The 16,132-nt window shown below is 36.9% G+C and overlaps 4 protein-coding genes across 13 annotated transcripts; 2 read left to right on the forward strand and 2 right to left on the reverse strand.

Annotated features, from left to right (window-relative positions):
- Window positions 1–1,411: 1,411 nt before the first annotated feature.
- On the forward strand, window positions 1,412–6,034 carry LOC106437984 (cytokinin dehydrogenase 1-like). 2 transcript variants are annotated; one of them, NM_001315905.1, is given in 6 exon segments: window positions 3,638–4,334; window positions 4,507–4,634; window positions 4,709–4,969; window positions 5,062–5,324; window positions 5,393–5,742; window positions 5,782–5,859. In NM_001315905.1, coding segments are annotated over 5 exon segments (1,638 nt in total). In that variant the 5' UTR covers window positions 3,638–3,688; the 3' UTR covers window positions 5,733–5,742; window positions 5,782–5,859.
- LOC106437985 (S-formylglutathione hydrolase) lies at window positions 6,027–7,883 on the reverse strand. The gene is made up of 7 exons (XM_013879018.3): window positions 7,642–7,883; window positions 7,328–7,445; window positions 7,196–7,243; window positions 6,837–7,033; window positions 6,651–6,749; window positions 6,493–6,558; window positions 6,027–6,357 (listed from the first exon to the last, which is right to left on the reverse strand). Exons 1-7 carry the CDS (start codon window positions 7,786–7,788, stop codon window positions 6,178–6,180), a joined length of 855 nt encoding a protein of 284 aa, XP_013734472.2. The 5' UTR covers window positions 7,789–7,883; the 3' UTR covers window positions 6,027–6,177.
- Window positions 7,884–9,104: 1,221 nt separating this feature from the next.
- Window positions 9,105–12,138, forward strand: LOC106437983 (glycerol-3-phosphate dehydrogenase [NAD(+)] GPDHC1, cytosolic). Of its 9 annotated transcripts, none has more exons than XM_013879015.3 (7): window positions 9,105–9,180; window positions 9,556–9,662; window positions 9,796–10,453; window positions 10,949–11,170; window positions 11,249–11,496; window positions 11,591–11,730; window positions 11,817–12,138. In XM_013879015.3, the coding sequence occupies exons 3-7, from the start codon at window positions 9,799–9,801 to the stop codon at window positions 11,938–11,940; spliced, it is 1,389 nt and encodes a 462-aa protein (XP_013734469.2). In that variant the 5' UTR covers window positions 9,105–9,180; window positions 9,556–9,662; window positions 9,796–9,798; the 3' UTR covers window positions 11,941–12,138. The 9 variants fall into 9 exon arrangements, with proteins under 9 accessions (XP_013734469.2, XP_048631748.1, XP_013734468.2 ...); XM_013879014.3 differs by having other exon boundaries at window positions 9,162–9,329; XM_022716005.2 differs by having other exon boundaries at window positions 9,166–9,180; window positions 9,556–9,673.
- Window positions 12,139–12,312: 174 nt separating this feature from the next.
- On the reverse strand, window positions 12,313–14,536 carry LOC106437982 (transcription initiation factor IIB-1). The gene is made up of 7 exons (XM_013879012.3): window positions 14,066–14,536; window positions 13,574–13,598; window positions 13,309–13,438; window positions 13,083–13,213; window positions 12,916–13,004; window positions 12,755–12,831; window positions 12,313–12,656 (listed from the first exon to the last, which is right to left on the reverse strand). Exons 1-7 carry the CDS (start codon window positions 14,416–14,418, stop codon window positions 12,523–12,525), a joined length of 939 nt encoding a protein of 312 aa, XP_013734466.1. The 5' UTR covers window positions 14,419–14,536; the 3' UTR covers window positions 12,313–12,522.
- Window positions 14,537–16,132: the final 1,596 nt, after the last annotated feature.

The raw sequence follows: 16,132 nt of genomic DNA on the forward strand, positions 1-16,132 counted from the left end.
CCAAGGTCATAATAGATACTGGAACAATTCTCCGAACGGATGCCGCATGGAATGAGGAAAGCTCTAGAGCAGGGCTCGGATGGATCTTAACGCAGGATGCAATTACCTCTAGCTTGGCTATAATTGCAGAAAACGTACCTTCACCACTGATGGCTGAAGGATTGGCACTTCGGGAAGCTTTGCAGAAAAGTAGGGAGCTGGGAATCAAGGTGCTAAACGTGGAATCGGACTCCAAAAACCTCATTGCCAGCGTCACCAACAACAAATCGGTCCCCGAGCTCTATGGAATTGTGGCAGATATCATGTCGATCTCTTGTTTTTTCGATTATGTTTCCTTTAGATGGATCCCTAGAGAGGCAAACTATGCAGCTGATCTAGTTGCAAAACAGATGCTTGTAGTAAATGGGGCTTTAATGACCCCCACCTAACTTTGAATGAATGAATGAAGTTTGTGTTTCAAAAAAAAAAAAAAAAAAAAAAGAGAAACCTAATGTCAACGAACTAGCCAATGAGCCCAACTCCACCTCAACATTCTATCTTGGGACCATCTCTCTCTTTTTCTAGTATCAACAAGTTGAAACTGAGATATCTTTTTATCTATTATGGTGTAATACTTATGGATCTTAGATGGTAATTTGGCATATTTCGACTTACTATCCAATTTATGCCATGCTTTTTAGAATGACAAAAAAAAGAGATGGAAATTGAGATTCATGTATCACATAAGAGTAATGATTAAATACGTTTGTGGAGTCTAACCTTATTTTTTTGCGGCAATGGTGGTGGTTTAATATCATATTGGGCGCATCATGATGCCATTTAAACAGTCTTAATGCCCCAACTATCTTTTTATTGCAATCTTCACGGCGATTTACCTTTGGAATTATTATAAATGAAACTTTTGAGTGGAAAGTGACACTACGTTGAGACCTGCAAAAACTCGACAAGGCCTAAATAAACAACTAAAAAGAATTCACCCACAGAACAATAAACCTTTACAAAGAAAAAACCAACAGCTTTTGATCAAAAAAAAAACCAACAGCTTAGTGCCACTAAGTTGATAAAATGTTCAATAATGTTGCTGTACGGAAATGGACTCACTTGGGGTCTACTGAATTGCATGCTGTTCTTTGATAATGCATTGATCCTCTAGAACAAGAAATAGGAGAATATAGCACTCATATCTAAATAAAAACAGCTTGATGTATTCATGATACTGACTGGTTAAGCCTAGCATGAAGAGAGGCTTGTGCCACTAGACTAAAATGCTCTGATATGGATACGTTTAAACACAGAAGAAAGAGTTTCTTATATGTGCAGCAAAACAAAATTTCTGTTGGAGGCAGGGGCGGATGCATAAAAATATTTTGGACGGAGAAAAATTAAAATTATTTAAAGTACTATGGGTAAATTGGTATAAACAGGGGGGGCATAATTGAAATTATTCTATGTTTTACATAGAATTTTGAAAAAAGTATTGGGGGCAGTTGCCTCCTCTTAGGTAACGTGGGGGAGCCACTGGTTGGAGGTAATCTCGCCCAAATCAAAGAAATGTGCCCGATGCACAAGTCCTAGGCCCGCTTCGATTAAAGGCAAATCCCTTGAAGCGTACAATAGTGATGTAGGCGCGAGGCTGACACGAGCAAGACCACTGGCGCAGAGGCATATCTGATAACCAACAAAGTAGGAATGATATAGTCTTCAAGCATTGAATATCTTTGGGACGGGTCCTCATCGAATATATGATCTTACGGAATCAGAAATAAATATATGACGTCATCAACAAGGAAGACAAATTGTCTTCTCGTCGTATTTGGAGTGTCATTTCATTTATAAAAGGAAGCCTCATTCAACGATGCGAGAATCCAGCTTAGAGAGAGATTCTATAAAGATAAAAACTCAAATTCAAAATTCTCCTATAGTCTTTATATTTTGAGTCTGATTCGTTAGCGAGCGAGCTACATTGTTAACCTTCTTTCATTTATGTAATCAAACCGATTTATTTTTTTTTTTTTTTTGATTAACCTGGGTATCCCAACCGATTTACTTCTGATAAACAAGATTTCTTACATAGTTTGTTTCTAATTAACTCATTAAACACTTAGAAGAATTCTTCTTCAGCAGTTTCTTTTGTATAATTGTCCACTACATAGACCAATGTATTGTGAGCTATGCAAAAAAAAGGGGGGTGAATTAGCCAATGCCCCCAATAATTGGGACAGTGTAATCATGAATATATAAAAGAATATAATAAAGCAAATAGAATGTAACACTGCTCCATGAAGAAAAAAAGAGATTCAAAAAGGAATAATAATGCTTAGACCACTGGTTTTAATTGCACACAAGTCACATAAGACAGATACACGACGAAGGGTAGTTATTCACTGCAAATCTATTGACATAATTGGCTACTGTAACCTTTTTGTTTCATAGACTCGTTGAGTCATTATATCCTACGACTATATTTGTTTGATGCCACTTGATATTACTATAAAGAAAGTTAAGAAGATGAACCTATCAGTGTACAACACTCCTGTTCAAATGAACAAACAAAATCAATTAATAAATTTATTCGCGGTGCCTCCTTTGTTCAAACTGTCACTCGACTACCCACATTACAGTATTGTTCAGCCTTTGCCTCCGACTGTGTATGCAAGGCCCCTACATTATTCAATCACACAACAAAAAGAACATGACGCATACGATTTGAAGACACAACACATACCCACAAAGTCAACACTATACATATCTTTGTTGCAAGTACCACACTAGTATTGGTTTTTCAACTTATCTCTATAAACCATCCTTTTTAATATGATAACTTTGAGTAAAGAGCACATATCACAACTACGATTTAATTACTCTTGAAGAAAAATCATGACAAGGCCTTACTTGGTATGTGAGGACCACCATTAACAACAGAAGACTAGAGTCTTTTATATGCCCACTTCAATATGTCATGCTGAAACTTATGGCAAGAGAAGGTACACATGAAATGCACCATGGAAACATTGATATGCAACAAGATTATTATTTTCTACTAATAATCTGTAACAAAAAATTCTTGGTTACATAATGTGTTTCAAACAGCTCTGCTGCATCCATCCTGAAAGGAATGGTAGCCAATGTTGATGTTTGGTCCTAAGGGGTAACTTAGTTCCAAACTTAATAGTCAAACACAAAAACTGCAAGAGCTGACAAGATAAACTGATGCAAAAATGGTCCAATATGCATGATCCAATGAGGTCACTAGAGTGAGTGTAGAGGGAGGTGGGCAAGATTCTCTTCCCACAAACTGAGCTCAAGTACCATGAGAGACCCAAGTAGGGGCCCTACTGTACATGCTCTGACACTAAGTGTAGCCAAGAGACGAAGTAAAATAACAAGAAGAAAAAACTATGCAGTAAAACAAAATATATTTTAGTAACTTTCATATATAAAGTATGCAACACAAAATAAAACGTCATAAAGATGTCTTAATTAAGAGAAAGAGACAAAAAGTAATGGCATTATACAGCTATATAGTGAACATGTACAAGTATATGACTGTACCGCCCAAAACTTTCCTTTAAATTCTCTTCTCTACTCTCTCTTTTTTTCTTGAGAGTTCTCTAAACCTCAAGTTTACCTCTACTCCTCCATATCATCCTCCCTATCAGTCTTTTCAGTTATTCTCAATAAATTAAAAATGGGATTGACCTCATCCTTAAGAAGAAATAACAAGAGTTTCCTCAGAATCTTCATGATCTTGGTTCTAAGCTGTATACCAGGTAGAACCAATCTTTGTTCCAATCATTCTGTTACCACCCCAATAGATTTACCTCCAGATATTCGTTCCTCATTAGACTCACTAGATTTGGAGGGCTACATAAGCTTCAATGATGTCCACAACGCGTCCAAGGACTTTGGCAACAGATACCAGTTACCACCTCTGGCAATTCTCCATCCAAGGTCAGTTTCTGATATCTCAACAATGGTGAGGCATATTGTACATCTTGGCTCCACCTCAAATCTTACAGTAGCAGCCAGAGGCCATGGTCACTCGCTTCAAGGACAATCTTTAGCTCATCAAGGTGTTGTCATCAACATGGAGTCACTTAGAAGTCCTGATATCAAGATTCACAAGGGGAAACAGCCGTATGTTGATGTCTCAGGTGGTGAATCATGGATCAATATTCTAAGGGAGACACTAAAATACGGTCTTTCACCAAAGTCATGGACTGACTACCTTCATCTCACTGTTGGAGGTACTCTATCTAACGCTGGAATCAGTGGTCAAGCCTTCAAGTATGGACCCCAAATCAACAACGTTTACCAGCTAGAAATCATCACAGGTATTCCATTCATGCTTAATATCTTATGCACCTGTAAAGTATATGCATATCTTCAAAAATACTTGAAGACTCGAATAGTTTTTGAAACTACTCTATGAGGGCATTAATGTGCAAAACATGCAATGCACACAAGAACAATAGATAAACAATATATTCCACATATTTGAATCAGGGAAAGGAGAAGTCATGACATGTTCTGAGAAGCAAAACTCTGAACTTTTCTACAGTGTTCTTGGAGGGCTTGGACAGTTTGGCATAATCACCAGGGCAAGGATAGCTCTTGGACCAGCACCACATATGGTAAAAGCTTCATCTTGAGCATGGTTACTAGGATATGATACCAGCTTCCTGACACATGGGTATGGTTTTAATAGGTGAAATGGATCAGGGTACTCTACTCAGACTTCTCTGCGTTTTCAAGGGACCAAGAACATTTGATTACCAAGAAGAATGGTTTCGACTATGTTGAAGGGTTTGTGACAGTGAATCGAACTGACCTCCTCGATAACTGGAGGTCATCATTTAGTCCCAATGATTCCATAGGAGCAAGCCAGTTCAAGTCAGAAGGGAAAACTCTGTACTGTCTAGAAGTTGTGAAATATTTCAAGTTAGAAGAAGCTAACTCTACTAATCTGGTGAGATGTGAAAATATATCATCGGACAAATCACTAAACTCTCTAGATCATACCCTTGGTTTGCTAACATAGCAGGAATGGTTGCCCTGCAGGAAGTGGAGAAGTTACTTTCAGAGCTGAGTTATATTCCATCTACTTTGTTCTCATCTGAAGTGACATACATTGAATTTCTGGACCGTGTGCATATCGCCGAGATAAAACTTAGAGCAAAGGGGTTATGGGAGGTTCCGCATCCCTGGCTGAATCTCCTGATTCCCAAGAGCAGCATTTTTGAATTTGCCACAGAAGTTTTCAACAACATTCTCACAAGCAACAACAACGGTCCTATCCTTATCTATCCAGTCAATCAATCTAAGTAAGTGAGCATATTCTTCCAATGATTCTGAAAAATAAATTTACTAATACTTTTCTTCTGTGTTGCAGATGGAACAAACATTTATCTTTGATCACTCCAGATGAAGATATCTTCTACCTCGTGGCCTTTCTACCCTCTGCAGTGCCAAATCCTAACTCAGGGACAAGTAACTTAGAGTACCTTTTGAGACAAAACCAAAGAGTGCTTAACTTCTGCGCAGCAGCAAACATCAACGTGAAGCAGTACTTGCCCCATTACGAGACTCAAAGAGAGTGGAGATCACACTTTGGAAACAGATGGGAAACGTTTGCAAAGAGGAAACATACGTATGACCCTCTGGCAATTCTAGCACCTGGTCACAGAATTTTCCAAAAGGCAACACAGTTATCTCCCATCCAACTTCTCTAAGCCAAAAAAGGCAACGTGATGTATACAGTCCTCAAAGGCACCACTAGAGCTATCATGCAGCCGCCACCAACCTGTAAATCACAAACGTAAAAGTTTCCAGTGGTCATTCTAAACGGCTCAGCTAGACAGCAAGAGAGTGATAAATTCTTATTTTTTGTTTCTTTCTTTTGTAAAGCAATCAGCTAGGTATGATGCTCTAGTAACTAAGTAGGGTTATACATATCTATCTCTGTTTTGTGCCATTTTAAATGAGGAAGGCTATGTATGATGTTCGACTCTTATAATAGTCCAATATCATGGAACTGAAGATCTTTTATTATAGAAGACAAACACACCTCACAAAACAGTTATCGAACACAAAACATAACAAGTCCACTTCCTTTTATTGATATTAATATGTGGACAAAGCCAATGCTGGATGATGATATCGAACAACTGGAGTGAGCTACAGCTTAAGAGCTTGAGAATGGTGAGTGATGTGGTCTTCGATGAAGGTTGCAATAAAGTAGTAGGAGTGATCGTATCCTGGGTGCAGACGTAGTAAGAGCGGCGCATTCACTTTCTTGCATGCCTCTTCAAACTTGTTTGGCAATAACTGATCAGGGAAGAACTGGTCGTTTTCTCCCTGCAAAGTTTGAGGAAATTAGCATATAACTAAACAAAGTAGTGTTTTGGTACACATGGGGATGCATACACCACACCTGTGTGTTCATAAGCGACACCTACAAGTGAAGACGAAGAAGACTAAAAGGGTATTCACCTGATCAATTAGAATTGTGGCAGAGAGATTGTTGAACTTTGAAATAAGACAAGTGGCATCATATTCCTGAGATTCAGAGAAAGCAGAAAATGGATTCACTATAATGTGGCGGCTATATGCATCATGATCATGAATCAAATCTGGTAAGGTTATATTACCTCCCAAGCAGCCTTGTTGTCACCAAGATAATTGGTGAATGCTTTCTGTCCCCACTGGCAGTTTATGGGATTGGCAATTGGTGCAAATGCTGACACAGACTGAAAGTGCCACACATGAAGAGTGTCACAAGCAAAATCACATACGTCTTAAAACACATAAGAACAAGGGAATACAGAAAAAAATACCTTATACTTGTCTAGGTTCTTCAGGTAAATAGTAAGAGCTCCATGTCCACCCATGGAGTGTCCAGAGATAGATGCCCTTGTTGTGTCAAGCTGAGTAAAGTTATCACTCAGGAGTTTTGGCAACTCTTTAACAATATAGTCATACATACGCCAGTTCTTCCACTTCTCCTGAGTGGCATTGAGGTAAAACCCAGCACCTAATCATAATCAAACAGGAAAGGAAAGAAAGAATTCATCACCACTTCAGTACAAGAGTTACTTCAGCACTATTAAGATCGAACCAATAAGTTCAAAGCTAGAGCCTAGTCAGAACAAGAACTGTGTCGAAATGTAAACTAGAGGCATGCAACGTTGCATACCTACACCAAAGTCGTAACTGTCTGATTCCCCTTCAATATTTAATCCTCCTACAAATATCAAAACCATCAGGGAAGATAGGTTATAATACAAATCATGTAAAAAACGCGAAGACATTATAGACTCTGGCTCACTTGGAGAAGTATCTGGAACAACAAGAGCAATGCCGCGAGTGGAAGCAGCACGTTGAGCCCCTGACTTGATGATGAAGTTCTCGTCAGTGCAGGTGAGTCCAGAGAGCCAGTAAAGCACCTATCAATCAAACCAATCCAAAGACAAACATGCAAAACTTAAAGTCTGCTTCTTTGATCGAAGCAGAGAACACAGAGCATCGAGCTGGATGCTGAAGATAAACCCTTGTCTACTTTTACAAAAAAGATCAAAACTTTACATAGGAAGATGGATCTAAGTAACTAAAATTGAGATCAAAGTAGTGAAGATAGCATACAGGGGATCTACGGGAAGATGAAGCAGAAGGAGGGAAGTAGACGGAGAAAGTCATGGAACATCCGAGTGTCTCACTGTAGTGTTTGTATCTTTTGTTGAAGCCATCGAACATCTTTGTGCTTCCGATCTCGCTTAGCCCAGACTCCATTCTTTCTCTCTCACTAACTCACTCTCACAGATGCAGCAAAAGACGAAGAAGAAGAAACGATCGAAGGAGGAGAGAAGTCTATCGCTTTCTACAGTCAATGAGAGCCCATCGAGGTTTAGGCCCATTAAGAGAAGGTCTTCGAAGGCCCACTCGAGTAACTAAGTCCATACATACATGTGTGTTTGACTTTTTTTTGTATTTGAAAGAGGATGTGCTGCCCCAACTGTTCTGAAACAATGATTTATTGATGTTTTTATTTTTCATTTCTAAAGAAACATTGAACTATATTGTGGAAAATTGATTGATTATGAAGTGTGTTTATTGTTAGGTGATCAAATCATTTATATATGACATATCACAAGATAATGTACGTGTTTTTGGGAAGGACCCATTTATTTATTAGTATTACACTATTATCCCATAAGATAATGTATGTTCTCTCTTTTACAACATAATTTGTTATTGTTAGGTGATCAAATCATTTATAGTGTATTACATTCGTTCGTTAAAGATAGTTTTTTTAACACATCGTTTTGACAATTTTTAATTATCAATAACTTTTAACTAATTCAATAAACTTGATTAAAATTTTTGAAGTCTACATAACAATTTTTTTTATAAAACATCTATTTTAATGGAACAGAGAATATGATATATCACAAGGTAATGTATGTTGGTTTTCTCTTTACAACACAATTCTTTTACTTCAAAAAGTGTGTCATTTTGATACTTTTTTTTGTTATACAAATAGTATCATTTTAAAATTTCAATAAAATTTATACATATTTAAGCTTTATTATTTGTAAACTATATTTATTTTATTAATTTTATATATTATTGGTTCAGTAAGTGCACTCAATAAGAATGTAAATATGTTTTTATCATTTTTATAATGTGTGTGAAAATTTTAAAACGACACTTTTATGATACGAAAGAGCATTTTTCACATAAAACCAAAAATTAAATATATTATTATTTTGAAAAAAAATATTTTAAATATAAAATGAAATATAAAAACTACAAAAGTTAATGGATTCAACAGTTTCTAATAAATATAAATATTGTATCAAAATATGAAAACAATTTTTATTTCAGAATAAGATACCACAAAAACAATTTATATTAGAGATATTATTTGACCAAAAAAAAATATATATATTAGAGATATTAAAAAGTGGGTGTATAGTAAATGCTGTATTTGATGACAACAAAAAAAAAAAAGTAAATGCTGTACTTATTTTGTGCCATTAAAGACCGTGTCCCAAGTTAGGCACCTTCCCTTAAATGTACACCGATAACCAAAAACCAAATAAATAAAACGTCTGTTCCTTTCCTCAACTGTACCCATCAATGCTGTACCTGTCTCCCTAGCACAAAAGCTTGCTCTGTTCTGTATTATTAATTCTAACTCATTACTTTGCTTTTCTCATGAAAGTCGTATGATTTTTTTGCCAGTAGATAAATCTCTCATGCGTTTTTTTCTTTCTTGATTTGGAATTTGTTTGATATCTTTCTTTCTTTTATGGTTGCCAACACGGAAGGTTTGTTCTTCTTGACTTTGTCTTTTGTTTACCCAACTTTCTCATTGAGTTAGATGAACAACTCAAAAGACGGAGCTAACAAAGTTTTGTTCTTTATTTTATTTTATTCCATAATCTTCTTTTCTCTGTTGATTCTCGTCAGGTTGTAGCATTACTATTTAAATGTTTATGATGTATCTATTGCATCAATGTCTTGTTTTTGATCTACCCTTTTGTTATATTGCAGAAGAAAGCTTAGAACACACAAAGAAAAAACTCAAGGTTCTGTTTGGTGAGAATAGCTGAGTTAGCGAACCAAGAAAGTCTTATTCTTTTTGAGCAAGAAGCTGACTGGTAATGCCCAAGTTGGTCTTCTTCTTGATTTCTTTGTATTCTTGATCCAACCCCATATATAAAACCTTATTTAGACTTAGACATTGCTCGTTGCCTTTGGTTTGTGTTGATAATATCTTTGTGTAAATTTAAGAAAATGGTGGGAAGCATTGAGGCCAAGAGCCTACTCTCAAACGGGTCTGTTCAACAGAATGGTCTCAACCTAGAAGAGAAGCTTGATGAGTTTCGTCGTCTTCTTGGGAAATCAGACAAAGATCCGTTAAGAATCGTAAGCGTTGGAGCTGGTGCTTGGGGAAGTGTCTTTGCAGCTCTTCTCCAAGAAAGCTACGGAGGTTTCAGGGAGAAGTTTCAGATCAGGATATGGAGAAGACCAGGTAGAGCTGTTAGCAGATCAACAGCTGAACATTTGTTCGAAGTGATCAATTCTCGGGAAGATGTCCTTAGGAGACTGATAAGACGCTGCGCTTATCTTAAATACGTTGAGGCAAGGCTTGGTGATAGGACGCTCTATGCAGATGAGATATTGAAAGACGGGTTTTGTCTCAACATGGTTGACACGCCGCTTTGCCCTCTCAAGGTTGTGACTAACCTGCAAGAAGCTGTGTGGGATGCTGATATTGTTGTTAATGGTTTGCCTTCGACTGAGACAAGACAGGTGTTTGAAGAGATTAGTAAGTATTGGAAAGAGAGAATCACTGTTCCTATTATTATCTCTTTGTCAAAGGGTATTGAAACTGCTCTTGAACCAGTTCCACATATCATTACTCCAACAAAGATGATCCATCAAGCAAGTAAGCTTCTTCTTCTTCTTCTTGGTTGATTTGGATTTTCGGTACTATATGAGTTTTACTAATTTCGAGTTGGGTTCGGTTTGGTTCCTTCTGGATTTGGGTTCGGTTCGGATCCGGTTATAACAATCACCTAAAATCTAAAAATATTTAAATATTTAAATTATTCCAAAATCTTTAAAAATTAGTTAACTGCTTAAACTAACTAAAATATTCAAAATACTAAATAAAACAAACTATAAAACCTTTAAAATACTCTTAAATATCTAAATCATAACATATATAAAAAGATTAACATATTTAACTAATTTTGGATATTTTTGAATACTACTTCGGTTTGGATTGAACCCAAAAGTACCTAGCCCTTAAGTACTGGTTCAGATATTTAGGTTATTCGGACTTCGGTTTAATTAAAAACGCCAAGGCCTAGAGTATATCTACCTTAGTTGTCTGAAATGTTAACTCTTTCTTGGATTGGTTCTTGTCTTTTGGGGATAGCTGGTGTGCCGATTGAGAATGTACTATATCTTGGTGGACCAAACATTGCTGCGGAAATTTACAACAAGGAATATGCTAATGCTAGAATCTGTGGAGCTGAGAAATGGAGGAAACCACTAGCAAAGTTCCTAAGACAACCTCATTTCATTGTTTGGGACAATAGTGATCTTGTGACACATGAAGTAATGGGAGGTCTCAAGAATGTGTACGCCATTGGAGCTGGTAAGTTTCTGCATGTACACAAGGACTCAAGAGATTTTACCTTGGCTTTGATCCTTCTCCTCTTGTTCTTTTTTTCAGGAATGGTGGCAGCGCTTACTAACGAGAGCGCTACAAGCAAATCAGTGTACTTTGCTCATTGTACATCTGAGATGATATTCATAACTCATTTACTAGCAGAAGAACCTGAGAAACTTGCAGGACCTTTGCTAGCTGACACTTATGTGACCTTGTTGAAAGGGCGTAACGCCTGGTACGGTCAGATGCTTGCTAAAGGAGAAATAAATAGAGACATGGGTGATAGTATAAGCGGAAAGGGAATGATTCAGGTATCTCAATTCTAAGTGAGCGAACAAAGAAGTTTGAAATTTCTGCTGTCTATCAATGCTTAATGTGAATGAATGTTTGGTTGTGTTTGAATAGGGTGTTTCTGCAGTGGGAGCGTTTTACCAACTGCTTAGTCAGTCCAGCCTAAGTATATTGCATTCTGAAGAGAAGAAACCTGTGGCTCCGGTTGAATCATGTCCTATTTTGAAAACACTCTACAAGATACTCATCACAAGGTAATAACATTGAATATCTTTTGGAAATTGCTTCGTTCAGTCTGTAATGAACTATGTTTGCTCAATTTTGTGTCTGGATTTTGCAGAGAACAATCAACACAAGCGATTCTGCAAGCATTAAGGGATGAAACACTGAATGACCCAAGAGACAGGATTGAGATTGCACAGAGCCATGCATTCTACAGGCCTTCCCTTCTAGATCAGCCTTGATTAGTCTGTCATGGCTCATAATCCGAACTTCTAAGATCTTACTTGTGCAAACTGCAGATTCTGCTATGTTAAACATCATGTCTTAAAATTGATTGTTGTTCAGTTTCTTGAGTCCTCATAATCTTTGATCAGTGAGACTTTTTTTTACTAAGAAAATATCAACTTTAATATACCAATAAGCATTCTACTTTTAGACTATCCTGAAATGCATTCTAAAAGCCAAGCAAGCCCTGTGTAATTTATAAAAGCTAATGGTCGTTACATCGGTTGTTCTGTAAGGTCTGATGTTAACTATACCAGGTAAGATCAGTTATGACTCCATTCCCTGCTCCTAACAATCAGTTAGCCGCAGTTTTAGCTGGCTGGTGTAGATTGGATAAATAAATATTCTTTCTTACTATGAAAACTTTTAAAATCTGTTTTTCAAGTTGTTAACACATTACAATAATCTTTAACAAAAGGACTCCAAGGGAAAAGAATTTTCAGAAAGAACCAAAGGCACTCTACTCGAGAGAAACACTTGTTTTGTATCCTCCTCGATAGAGAGATATATATAAGACAGGTCTGTTGCAAATAAGAAGTTTAAGGACTAGAGAGATTCTTAAGATCCTCCTCCTTAGCATACCAACTTGGGATTATCTTTGGAAGATGAGGATACAAGTCTTTGTATGAGTTCCTTATTGTCCCTTCTGCTACTCCTGTGGCTACTGCTATATCTGCACTCAACCCCAAAATATTAATCAGTCTTTAAGATTTCTTTATAACTCTTTGAGAGGCTTCTTGTCAAAACAAACAAACAAATAAACAAACAAACCTTTAAGAGGCTTCTTGTCATCAGAAAGCTGGGTTATGATATAGATAACCACTGCTGCTATTGATATAGGACTCCTCCTGCAAGGCGCCAGATCAAGCATCTGTTAAGGTTCTGCTGTGTCTATCTATAGGCACTGAATCTTCTTATAAGATGAAATGTACCTTATATCAAATTCCTCAGATTTTTTAACAGCTTCCTCAGCAGCTCTAACCGCTTGGTGAGACATTCCAAGGTTAGAGCAGAATCTTTTCTGCAATTTCCAGCAACATGACCGCAAATGTCAATACAAAGCCCAATATCAAGTTTAAGGTACTTGTAAGGACTTTACCATGAAATCACCAGCGTGTATGGCGCCCAGCTCCACAGAGTGACCAGTCTCCAGCCCCAACGTCTTAACTATAAAGTCTTTTGCTCGTCCAATCTCCTTCTTAGTCGCCCCATTGGCAACAGAGCAGATTTCTATTCACAAGGTTGAGGAATTGGATTTGACTTATGATGGCAAAGCTTTTAATATCAAGAGGGGAACCAGACTCTCTCAAAAGAGAAATCTTTACCCTTAATAGTCCGTGGCTTGTCCTCTTGTCTACAGGAAATGTACAAGCAGGCTGCCAAGAGTGCATCCTGGTTTCTTCCCCTGGTTGACTTTTGATCCTCCAGCCTCTTAAATATCTCATTAGCCCGATCCTACATTTCATCAACAAACCCACCAAACCGTTAAATGATTGGTTCCAATAGCACATGCTAAACCAGCGACATTAGCTTTCTAGCAACATATCCGCATGCTATGAATTTAGCAAAGCAGATTAACAAAAACATTACCTTGATAGTTCCAACAAGCCCCAACCTGTCAAACCAAAAATCAATCAACGAGTAAGTACTCTCACAATGAACACAGACAGCAAGACATGAATCAGGGAACATAAAAAAACACTCCACACAACACAGCAGCAACAAGTATCATCCCAAAGGACAAAACTTTCAATGCACATAAAAAAGAGAACCTCACCACGTGATCTCTCAAACGAGTAAATACTTGCAAAGAGGCATCAACTAAGCAAGTAAGTACCCTCACACGTAATCACAATGAACACACACAGAACAAGACATGAAGCTGCAACATAAACAAACACTCCACACAAACAACAATGCCCACCAAAAGAAACCTCCTTTAGTTACATTACTTGACAATGTTCTAACATTCCACACCGACAACAACATCATCAAGGGCCAAAATTGACAATTCACATTATAAAGGAACCTCCTTTACTTATGCTAATTGACAATCTAAACTTGCAAAGATCCGAGCACTACCTGTCAGACATGGTAGCAATGGTCTTAAACGCCTGGATCAACCCACGCTCAGCACTTCCGTTACGATTCTGCCACCTCCCGAGAGAATTCGACAAGAAGTCCCCCGAGGAGCCGTTGGTCTTCGCGATGACGGTGGTGAGAGCACTATCCGCTAGAAGCGGGTTGGTGGGGCCACCGACACGGTTCGGATCGCTGTTGGAAGACTCGTTGGCGAAGGTACGCCACTCTGAGGTCTCGTCAATCGAGTGAGACTCCAGAACCAAGCCGCACTCGGAGCAGAGCGTGTCTCCGGCGGAGTGATCCACCACCAGCTCCGTCTCCCTCTTGCAATCCGTGCAGTACGCGTCCGACATGGCTGCGAGGGAAAACCCTGATTGGATCTTTGATCGGTTGCAGATTTGAGATGGCGCTTTTGCTTCGGGAGAGACAAAACGCGATCGGTGTGTGTGTGGAGAGAAGGTGAGGAGGAACCGGTAGGTTTTGTTTTCGGTTTTTATAGACGGAGGAGAGAGAGGTAGGGGAATATATTGAGGTGCACGTTAATGAGAAGATCTGGATCGTTGATTTTCGCGGGACCCATTAGTTAGTAATCGGACGGTGAGTTGACGTTTTTTTGCTTTTTGGGCCTTTTTGGAGCTTGCTTGTCTGTTAGAGGAAAAATAAATAAGTGACTTGTTAAGGGAAGTCATACCGGTCGCATGAGTTGGCATTTCTTACGAGTGTTTGGATATAGGAACGAACATAAATACACTTATTTACTTTTTGGATTTGAGATTAGAGCAATGTTTTTATAACCAGACCAGATACTGGTTTTCTCAACGAATCATGGTTAGACCGGTTCAATCCGGTCCAGTTTTTTTTTTTTTTTTTTTTTTGGTCAAATCCGGTCCAGTTTTCAAAACACTGGATTAGAGGAATAATCACGACATTCGGCTGGATATACATTCAAGATAAATAAACCATATTATACTAATTAGGTAAAAAAAATTCCTGAAATAGCCACGCATTAGTACGTGGGACAAATTGACACTTCGCTCCGAAGTTGACATGTCACCCCTTTTGATTTATGTCCATGTTTGCGACTTCATAACTTTTTTGTAGAAAAAATCTAATACTGATAATTTACAAAAAGGGAAAAAAAATAATACTCAGGACAGATTTTACATTTATGACTACAATATCTATACTATTAAAAGGGAAGGAGTTTTAAAAAATCTACCTATGAAAAGTTGTTGGACCCTTTCATTAGACTTAACTATTTTTTTGGTCTCACCTTATATTTCTCTAACTATACAATAGTCAATTACCTTATATTTCTCTAACTATGCAATAATCAATTACCTTATATTTCTCTAATTTAGTTTAACAATATATTCTAAATATATATATTCTAAATATATTGTTATGATGATTTTTGATAAGAATATATTATAGATGCGATTGAAAATTTATATTATTAAAAGAAAATATTTTTAAAAATATTTATAAAAAAATTTATAACATCTATATAAAACTCTTTATTTTTTATCCTACCATTAACTACAATAACTATAAATAATTTAAATAATTTAAATAAATCCTATTATTATTTTTCATTTTGTATGATACATTTTTCTAATTATTTTTCTTATTATCATCCAATGTTATTGTTGTTATTCAATAACGTTATATACATCATATATTATGCTCAAAGATGGATATATAATATTTAGATATTAATTATTAAAATGAAACCATATATCATACAGCATATTATATCATGTCATCTAACATTATATAATTCTAAATATTTACAAAATCAAATTTAATAAAAAAAAACACTTTAGCAAATCATTTGTTAAAACAAAACTATATATATTTACGTTAAATTATTTTTTATTACATTAATATATTAGAAGTTTCATTCATCTCTTAAAATATTATTGAAGATTTTTTTTTTCCTAGCATATAACCTAAATGCCGGGTCACACTTGAGTGCATGTTTTTTTGAAGTTTGCATGCTTTAAATTAACGAGTTTTCATTAAATCTAAACCAGCTTATGTACAAGTCATCGTGTTTACTGGTTC

Source organism: Brassica napus, chromosome A3 (genome assembly GCF_020379485.1).
Source record: "Brassica napus cultivar Da-Ae chromosome A3, Da-Ae, whole genome shotgun sequence".
NCBI classification, from domain to species: domain Eukaryota; kingdom Viridiplantae; phylum Streptophyta; class Magnoliopsida; order Brassicales; family Brassicaceae; genus Brassica; species Brassica napus.

Excerpts from the sequence above, each read along its gene's own strand:
- LOC106437984 (XM_013879017.3), top strand. The coding sequence starts at position 3,689 with ATGGGATTGACCTCATCCTTAAGAAGAAATAACAAGAGTTTCCTCAGA. Across the intron at positions 4,335-4,506 it reads CCAGCTAGAAATCATCACAG|GGAAAGGAGAAGTCATGACA; the intron begins GTATTCCATTCA and ends TATTTGAATCAG. Across the intron at positions 5,325-5,392 it reads TATCCAGTCAATCAATCTAA|ATGGAACAAACATTTATCTT; the intron begins GTAAGTGAGCAT and ends TCTGTGTTGCAG.
- LOC106437985 (XM_013879018.3), bottom strand. The coding sequence starts at position 7,788 with ATGGAGTCTGGGCTAAGCGAGATCGGAAGCACAAAGATGTTCGATGGC. Across the intron at positions 7,446-7,641 it reads CATCTTCCCGTAGATCCCCT|GTGCTTTACTGGCTCTCTGG; the intron begins GTATGCTATCTT and ends TTTGATTGATAG. Across the intron at positions 7,034-7,195 it reads CAGTTACGACTTTGGTGTAG|GTGCTGGGTTTTACCTCAAT; the intron begins GTATGCAACGTT and ends GATTATGATTAG.
- LOC106437983 (XM_013879015.3), top strand. The coding sequence starts at position 9,799 with ATGGTGGGAAGCATTGAGGCCAAGAGCCTACTCTCAAACGGGTCTGTT. Across the intron at positions 11,171-11,248 it reads TGTGTACGCCATTGGAGCTG|GAATGGTGGCAGCGCTTACT; the intron begins GTAAGTTTCTGC and ends TCTTTTTTTCAG. Across the intron at positions 11,731-11,816 it reads TACAAGATACTCATCACAAG|AGAACAATCAACACAAGCGA; the intron begins GTAATAACATTG and ends TGGATTTTGCAG.
- LOC106437982 (XM_013879012.3), bottom strand. The coding sequence starts at position 14,418 with ATGTCGGACGCGTACTGCACGGATTGCAAGAGGGAGACGGAGCTGGTG. Across the intron at positions 13,599-14,065 it reads ATTGCTACCATGTCTGACAG|GTTGGGGCTTGTTGGAACTA; the intron begins GTAGTGCTCGGA and ends TTGGTTTGACAG. Across the intron at positions 13,005-13,082 it reads TACACGCTGGTGATTTCATG|AAAAGATTCTGCTCTAACCT; the intron begins GTAAAGTCCTTA and ends TGGAAATTGCAG.